General features: G+C 34.8%; 1 protein-coding gene across 1 annotated transcript; it reads right to left on the bottom strand.

Moving 5' to 3' along the window:
• Nucleotides 1-4,650: 4,650 nt before the first annotated feature.
• LOC109211373 (branched-chain-amino-acid aminotransferase 2, chloroplastic-like) lies at nt 4,651-8,975 on the bottom strand. The gene is made up of 9 exons (XM_019374905.1): nt 8,774-8,975; nt 8,531-8,702; nt 7,087-7,263; nt 6,497-6,628; nt 6,289-6,387; nt 6,086-6,202; nt 5,642-5,737; nt 5,437-5,549; nt 4,651-5,108 (listed from the first exon to the last, which is right to left on the bottom strand). The coding sequence occupies exons 1-9, from the start codon at nt 8,920-8,922 to the stop codon at nt 4,994-4,996; spliced, it is 1,170 nt and encodes a 389-aa protein (XP_019230450.1). The 5' UTR covers nt 8,923-8,975; the 3' UTR covers nt 4,651-4,993.
• Between the last annotated feature and the right edge of the window lie 495 nt (nt 8,976-9,470).

The following is a 9,470-nucleotide window of genomic DNA, read 5'->3' as shown; positions in this document are numbered from 1 at the left end:
CAACCTATCCCCCCCCCCCTCCCTCCCCACCCCAAACCCCTCATAGTCAATGTGTAGAACTTTAAATTTAACAAGTGTTACCTCCTACTTGTCTCTGTAGAAGAAATAGATGTGGGGTCTAGTAGTTAATTTAATATATTGTAATTAGATGAAGTTAGTTGATAAAAAGGTAGGTTAATTAATTAGTTTGTTGTATAAATAGAGTTGTTAGTTACACTTGTACAGTAGTTTTTCTGAGAATCAGTTAGAACAGTTCATTTCTAATACACAAAATAGAGCTTCTCCTTCTTCATCATTGACTTCCTTTTTCTTCTGTCATGGCTGACTAGTTCAACATGGTATCAGAGCTTTAAGGCTAGATCAATTAACTCAGCAGCTTCACAAGAGGAATATCACTGGTTAATCGCTTCCTTTACTTTGTTCCCTTATCATTTTTTTAGCAAATTCCCTGAAATTAGGGCTTGTTCGATTAGCGTCAATTTCTGCTGAAATTGAGTGAATTGTGACCTAAATCATCTCAATTAGTATGGTGCGATACAATCTATACTGTCTACAATGGCAATTGATGACAGGATCTCGACTTCAACTCCTCCAATGTCGACTACAACTCAGGCTCAAACATTCAATGCTCCAGATCTGGTACATCACAATCACCCTCTGTACATTCATCTTTCAGATACACAAGGTTCTTTTCTTATCTCAATTCAACTTCAAGGTTTTGAAAATTACTCAATTTGGAGTCGGTCAATGAAGATTGTGTTGCATGGTAAAAACAAACTAGATTTTGTTTTAGGAACTTGTAGAAGCGAAATGTGTGATCCTAGCTTGCATGAACTCTGGGACAGATGTAATGCCATTGTTCTAGCTTGGATAATGAACACAGTATCTCCAAGTTTACTTAGTGCTGTGATTTATGCATCTGATGCTCATAAGGTGTGGGAAGACCTTAAAGAGAGGTTTGATAAAGTAAATGCCTCTAGAGCCTGTTATCTGCACAAGGAAACTGATGCGCTAACTCAGGGCATATCCTCTGTGTCTGTGTACTTCTCGAAGCAATGGAACTATGGGATGAGTATGAGACACTAACTCCTCCTCCTTCATGTGGATGTCTAGAGTCTGTTAAATATGCAGAACATTATCAGTTGCAAAAGCTATATAAATTTTTAACAGGTCTGAATGATTCCTATGAGAATGCAAAGGATCAAATTTTTATGACAAGGCCTTTACCAAACATAAACCAAGCATATGCTATGATAGTGAATGTAGAAAGTCAAAGGAGAAATGGCAGTTGTGGGATTAATGCTAGCATTGGTGTTGATGGAAACAAAGCTAGGACCAATTACAACTATGGAAGGTCTGCACTTCAGTGTGACTACTGCAAGCTTAAAGGTCACACTAGGGACAACTGTTACAAGCTGCATGGATATCCAGCTGATTTCAAATACAGGAGAAAGGAGGCACTCCAAATACTTATGCTAACATGTGTGTGGTGTAGGAAATCAGAGATCTGAAGCTCAAGGATCATCCTAGCAAACAACACCTATCTCTAATACAACACCACCAGCTCCAGTTCAGTTCTTCACTTTAGAGCAATACAATCAAATTCTGCAAATGTTGAACAAAGGAAAAGAGGGAAACATGTGGCTAATGCAGCTCAAATGGGAACAACAGGTATTCCTACTGCCCTAATATCTAGTCTAGGAGACCATAATTGGATAGTATACACAAGGGGCTACAAATCATATGGTACATTAGTTAGGTTTGCTTCACAAATTCAAAGAACTGTTACAAATAAGTAATAATAAGGTACACCTACCTACTGGAGAGCAAGTTACTATCACTAAGACAGGAGAATCTCATATATTTCAGGACAAGACAATTGGAGAAGTATTATATATATACCTGAATTCAAATACAAACTATTATCAATATCAAAGATCACCAAGGAGTTACAATATTGTGCAGCATTCTTTCCTGATTTCTGTGTATTTCAGGAACTCTCAAGTGGAAAGGTGATAGGGATTGGTAGAGAAGAGTATGGCTTGTACATTCTGAGGAACAGAAGAAACTCAAATTCACAGCAAGTCTTTGAGAATAAGGATGTCATCAATCAGTCATCTGTAAATACCATTTCCAGTTCAATTAGTGAAGATAGTTCCAAGAATAAAACTAAGACTCTTGATTTGTCTCTTTGGCGTTGAAGACTAGGACATGTTCCTTTAAGAGTGTTGAGAAATATAGAAAGCTTGTGTAACTCTCAGCTGAATAATCACATATGCTCTGTATGTCCTATAGCTAAACAAGCAAGACTACCCTTTCTTCTAAGTACTACTTGTTCTGCTAAGTGTTTTGATCTTGTGCATGCTGATGTATAGGGTCCTTATAAGGTTCCCACTCATGATGGTAAGAGATACTTTTTGACTCTAGTAGATGATTTCTCTAGATATACATGGTTCTTCCTAATGCCTACTAAAGCAGATTCTATTGTAGTGCTAAGGAACTTCCTAATATATGTCAGAACTCAATTTGGCTGTGGAGTGAAATGTCTTAGAACAGATAATAGTTCAGAATTCTTCAATGATCAGGTGAACAATTTTCTTAAAGAGTGTGGGATTGTACACCAAAGTTCTTGTGTGTATACACCACAACAAAATACTGTTGTAGAAAGGAAACATAGATATATCCTAGACATGGCAAGAGCTTTAAGGTTTCAGGCATTTGTACCCTTAAGGTTTTGGGGAGAGTGTGTATCCACAGCTGTATACTTAATACATTGCCTACTGTGTTATTGAAAGGTCATTCACCTTTCCAAAAATTGTTCCACAGTGCTCCTTCGCTACAGCATCTCAGAGTATTTGGTAGCATGTGCTATGCTACCACTGTCAAAAGGGGTGATAAGTTTAGTCCAAGAGCAATTCCAGCAGTTCATCTTGGATATTTCACAACTCAGAAGGGATATTATCTATATGACCTAACCACTAAGGAGTTATTTGTAAGCAGAGACACTGTCTTTCAAGAAGACATTGTTCCCTTCAAGCACATGAACACTGGCCTTTCTCCTATGTTCCCTGTGGTGCAAAGGATAGTGGGAAGACTGTTGTATTTGACCATGACTAGACCTGACATAACCTTTGTGGTACAGGTTCTGAGTCAGTTCATGCATGCTCCCAAGCAATCACATCTAGATGTTGCTATGAAAGTTATCAGGTACATTAAAGGTAATCGTGGTCTTGGGCTATTCCTACCATCAACTGGTAATCAAAAACTGGTTGCCTTTTGTGATTCAAATTGGGGTGCTTGTGTAGAGACAAGAAAGTCAGTCACAGGTTATGCTATGAGGTTTGGTGATGCCTTAATCTCCTGGAAATCAAAGAAGCAAGGAACAGTTTAAGAAGCTCAGCTGAAGCAGAGTTCAGAAGCATGGCCACTACTGTTGCAGAGATAAAGTGGTTTGGTTGGACTATTTGAGGAGTTGGGAGTATCAGTTGAGTTTCCAGTTCAACTTCACTGTGATAGCAAGCTGCAATTCAAATTGCAGCTCATCCTATTTTTTACGAAAGAACCAAACACATAGACATAGACTGTCACTTTGTAAGAGAAAAGATTCAAGAAGGAATTATCCAAACTCAACATATTGGTACAAGAGAGAAACTGCAGATATCTTCACCAAGAGTCTATGCAGTCCACAACATGATTACTTACTTTGCAAGCTGGGAGTGAAGAGTCTTTTTTCATCCCTCAGCTTGAGGGGGAGTGTAGAAGGAATATATGTGGGGTCTAGTAGTTAATTTAATATATTGTAATTAGGTGAAGTTAGTTGATAAAAAGGTAGGTTAATTAATTAGTTGTATAAATAGAAGTTAATTACACTTGTACAGTAGTTTTTCTGAGAATCAGTTAGAACAGTTCATTTCTAATACAAAGAATGGAGCTTCTCCTTCTTCTTCTTCGACTTCCTTCCTCTTCTGCCATGGCTGACTAGTTCAACAGTCTCATAAGCAATACTTTTAACTTTTTACCTTGAAGTACTGCCGATAGGACAAGTGGGAGTTAAAAATAAAAAATCACCCCAAAAAGTATCATATTTTAGCAATTTTTACCATTGAGCGGCCTAAAGCTCAATTGATTGGTCCCGGGCTTCCGCATAAGTTTGGGGGGCAAGTGCACAGGTAGTCATTCTCAGGGATGTTATTTAGAGATTAGATAGTATTTATTTTCTCCTGAAATTTTAAACGAAAAATCTTAACTTCAGGATATTTTTTGTCCCGTGGATTTGAAAAACTGAAATTCAAGACGCATTGCCTAATTTTTAAATAACAGCCTTTTTTTTTTTGGTAATTAAAATTTTCTATTGATCATCAATAATCTTTACAAACCCACAGTTGATTTCCACACTCAACTGCTCATCTGTTTACCTCTCCTTTGTCCTATAAATATATCTATATCTCCTTCTATCCCTATTACATACAACTAAAAAATAAATATAACAGCCCTTTAGATTGGCTACCTGGTGTCATTTCTACTAAGTTTGGTTTCTATGCCGTTCCCCCTCATAGATTTCGTAGTGAAAAGAAAAAGAAGAGATTCCGATAGATAAAGATTTTCCATTTACTTGATACTTATCCAATTCGACTATTAGAGATGCTGGCATTGAGTTCTCAACAACATGATTCTTTGAAATAGACAATGATAGTTTGTCTTAAGTTCTCGTTCTCAAAGCATTATTAATTTATTACAGAAAGTTGAGAGATGCATTGATATATGCGACATAACTCAAACTCACAGGCCCACTTGATAGGGTATGGACTATGGTGGAATACAAATTACAAAAAGTTAAGAGAATGCATTGATATACTTATTGAACTGACGCGACAAACAGGACTCGAACTCACAGCTTCTGCTTGACAGGACAAGAGACACGTGTTAAACTAGCTATAGCAAGCAAAGCACTCTCTCAATCTTTTATTTATTTCAAACATCAATAGATCGAATCTCATTTAACCTCAACAATCCAATCCCTCTTATCCTCAATAGTGCCTCTTTGAATCCCCACTAGCCTCAAGTTCAATTGCTGGCTTATCATTTCTGAACTTATCTTATATTCAATCCTGCACATATACATTTCAATATTAATTCATCAATTGAAAGGAAAGATAAGCAACAAATAGTTAAGGTATAGGGATGGCTTGGCTTCAACGCTTGTTTGGACTATTTTAAAATAGTTGTTTCTTATCTAAATAATAATTAGTTTTCAGGTCTAAATGTAATTCTCTTTTTTTTTTTTTTTAAATCATAATCCACTTTGACCTGTGTAGTTCTTATCGAGCACCAAATAATTATTGAGATAAAAACTAATCAAATCGACTAATAATTTAATATTTAAACTTTTGGATGAAGTCCAAGTTATAAAATTAGTAAATTAACGAAATAACTTACTTTTTACCCTTGTAAGTAATATTTCCTACAACAGCAACACCAAGTGCAGTTCCTGTACAGAACACTTCATCAGCTGTAATCAATTCCTCTGCTTCAATTGCCCGTTCTTCAACCTAGAGAGGAATTTGGATTAATCACTTACCCACTTATTTTTTCTGGGATCAAGTTGTTTAAATTAATTAGTCAGTATTTATTTTCTTATAACCTGGTATCCAAGATCATGTGCAATGTCTATGACACTTTTCTTCGTAACTCCTTCAAGAATAGTTCCATTCGCCTTTGGAGTTGAAATGACTTTTCCCTGTGAAGATTGTTAAAAATGGTAAAAGATTTAAGTAATTTTCATATACTATTAAAAAAAAAGTTAGATTGACTATGCGGTGTTAAAAAAGAAAATTAAATTATGATGAATTGTTCAAACATTAAATTTGTTAGTATATCTCATTTAAGTACGTGTTAAAATAAAATACTACTGTATAAAAATTTATGAAGCTGATCCCACTTTACACATGGGAAATTTACTTTTACACGTAAGCGATCTGTCTTCTACAGATAAGAGATCTAAAATGTCATTTTCTTAATTTTAAAATTATAAAGAGACATGATGTACAAATAGCACGAAAAACATATTTAAAACATATGTATATACCTTGACTAGAAAAATATTAGAGGAAGAGGCCTCTTCAATATATTTGTTATTTACTGAATCAAGGTACAATACATCAGCGAATCCTTTCCCTTTTGCATTTCTCATGGCCTTCATCACCTATATTTACAAAAACAGAAAGTGCTTAATTATAGTCATGAATATACATAAGTTTTCAATTATCACAAGACATAACAATTATTTACCGGGGCGTAATTTGTAATGCTTTTGATTCCACCAGCTCCACCCAAGGCTGCACGATGAAATTCTTCTTCAACATATAAAGAGAGTGCTCCTGTTCCATCCTATATCGAAAGTGTCACGAATTTGTGTGATTCCTTTTGTTTAGAATATTTTCAGAACAACTTTTTAAAAAGATAAATAAGAAAAGGGAATTCGATTGACAAAACATACCTTGAAATAGTTTCCAACAGGGCAAGAATAGACAAGGAATGTGTATTCAGGTGCAGGAGCAACTCCAAGTACAGCTCCACTTCCCATAAGCAGAGGTCTAAGATAAAGTGACCCTTTCCCAGCAGGAGGAATCTGCTCTTGTTTTAGGCACAAATAAAGTAAGTTTTTTTAACGAGGACAGCACGACACACAAGCTATTCCGCGTTCATGTAGGGTCAGGTGAAGGGCCGCACCCCAAGGGGTGTGATGTGGATACAGAGACCGATCCAGGATTTAAATTTTATGGGTTTAGATTCGCAATTCTACCACATCTCATCTAATTTAATGGATTCAAAATTTAATAATTTTTTTAGATAAAAATACAGGGAATGAGGCGAAAGTTATGGGTTCAGTGAACTCATAACCTATACCGTGGATACGCCTCTGTATGGATAACCTACATAATACAAACACTAAGGGCTGTTTTCACCGCTCGAACCGTGACATATAAGGTCACACTAATGGCTCCCCTTTTATTTTTTAATGAGACATTCATAATATAAAATACACATGTAATTAAAGTGAGGATTAATTAGAATAAAAATGATTACCCAACGGTTGTTAGCCAAAGCTGTTTGCTTCAAAGCATCCACAAATTGGTCTACGGATGGAAAAGGCATACACAATCTTTCAGCGCCAATCTGCATTCGAAGTGCGCTATCTTGCGGACGGAATAAATAAATGCGTCCGTCTTCTCTTCTATAGGCTTTTGTGCCTTCAATTAAACCCTGTTTGAATTTGTAATTACATTAAGTGGTAAGGTCGTAAGTGATACTTTAAACTAACGGCAGGAATAATTCAAAATATAACGAAGAGTAAACTTCATATATTTCGTATATTACAAACTTCTGTTTCACTCTTTTTGCTATTTTATTTTATACTATATTTGAAAACAAAAATTCCGCTAAAATTTAAGTTTACAAGTTATTATGTTCCAGAATAAAATAATTTATGGTTGGTTGGATATGGAATTTCTTAGGGGTAATAACAAAAGATTGATCCTAAGAGAAACTTTCTAGCCGTTGGCAGCTTTTCCCCACTATGCTGGATAGTTTTGCTTACTTGCCTAACTATTTACCCTATTAATTACTCCATTATAATTAAAGTACGACAATAAAATACTATACTTTTTTTATTCACGGGATTTTGCTATCAGTTTTAATTGGGTTATTTTTTTTTGGCTTATTCACGTGAAGCATTTTTTTGAATTTAATTTTTAAAAAAAAAGCATATCACGTGAATTTACCGGCCCTAGTATTTGGGTGAACACAAGTTTAAGCCGAAAAATGAGCCTAGCTTAGGAAAATCATTTAGGTAACAATTACCCACTAGACACTGTTTTGTCTATATTCAAAAAATTAGGTAGGCACTCAACATCACATGCGTGCAATATATTTAGCATATAGAAGTAATTGACTGATTAATTAATTGCTTTTTTCTTACCAATGTATTCGGAAAAAATATGTTTGCTAAGCCAATAGATATTTGTTAACTTTATTCTACAACTTGTACACGTCATAATTGTATACTTAGAAACTGAGGCTGATGCATAATCATCATTTAATAGTATATATTTTGCTTCAAATTCCTCTTCAGAAATTATGAGAAATTGAAGATTAAACAAATTCTTCGATTGATGTGCTTATTGAAGCTTTCTCCATACCATATTGAAATGTCTCAAAACATATGAAGATTAAAGTAACAAGGAATAGACAGAATAAGATAAACTTTCACACAGGAGACTAATATCGAAATCAAAACCTAAAAGTTTTGCCCCAAACACTCCTACCCTACAAATGTGGTCTTAAATAAGTCATAACATTTATGTAGTTGTCAAAATTTTGAAATTTGTGGTCTGAATCCTGCCATAGCATTTGTGTAATTATAAATGCTTCTTATTAAGGAAATTTTAAAAGGTGTCAATCTTTCTGAAATAGCATAACAGGAAAACAATGTCAATCTTTTTGAAACAGGGTTGCAAAGCATAAACTATACCTGTCCATAGTTCAATATTCCAGCAGCGGGACTCAATTGAATATTTCCAAAAGGATTTAGTTGCCCTGGTTCAAAATTTCCATCTAAACAGCTTTTGGCTATAAACATATAATCAGTTGGTATAACCTTGAATCCCAAATTATCCCAATCAATCTCCTCAGACTCATATTCCCTGAAATCATTGACAACATAAATTAAACACTTTAATTTAACATGCACTTGTTTTTTTCAAAGGCAAGTTACCTGTAAGTAGAAGGTTGGAAAGAAGTTGGAGATGGTGAAGAGAAGTGGGAATTGAGAGCAAATTGAGAGGAAGAGAGAATATTGTTAGAAGCCATTGCTGTGAGATAGAAAAGAAGTGGGTTATAGTGGGTTCTCTTTTGTTTGCTCATGCATATAAGCTGCTTCTGATATATATAGAATATTTAATACTACAAGAAAACTGTGTTCAAATCTTTCTCTTTTTTTATTCCTGTTTTAAATTGGACCGAGGTATTTAACTAGCTACTTGTTAACTACCCCCCCTCTCTCTCTCTCTCTCTCTCTCTCTCTCTATATATATATATATATATATATGCATATTTTTATCACTTAGTTATGTCAAATTTAATATGTATTCTGGCCTCAATTATTACTTACTCATAATAAATTAGTATGATCTAAATTAAACACCAGTGTAAATATAGAAGTTTTTTTTTTAGCTAAGTTAGTTCTCACCATACTTATGTAACCTAGCTTATAATTTTAGCACACGTCATGTAGACTCTACTATCTTCGATAAATCGATGAATATCAACCGGTCCCTTTTAACATTATCAAACTTGTTGATGAAAACACTTGTAAAATAGAATAGAGAACCTAAGAGTGCAAATTCTTTGTGATATGATATTTGGGAAACATCATATCCTTTAGGTTTGACTCACTATCGTATTATAGGACT

The sequence above is a fragment of the Nicotiana attenuata genome, unplaced genomic scaffold, assembly GCF_001879085.1.
Source record: "Nicotiana attenuata strain UT unplaced genomic scaffold, NIATTr2, whole genome shotgun sequence".
Lineage (NCBI taxonomy): Eukaryota > Viridiplantae > Streptophyta > Magnoliopsida > Solanales > Solanaceae > Nicotiana > Nicotiana attenuata.
This window is presented reverse-complemented; position numbering and strand designations above follow the sequence as displayed.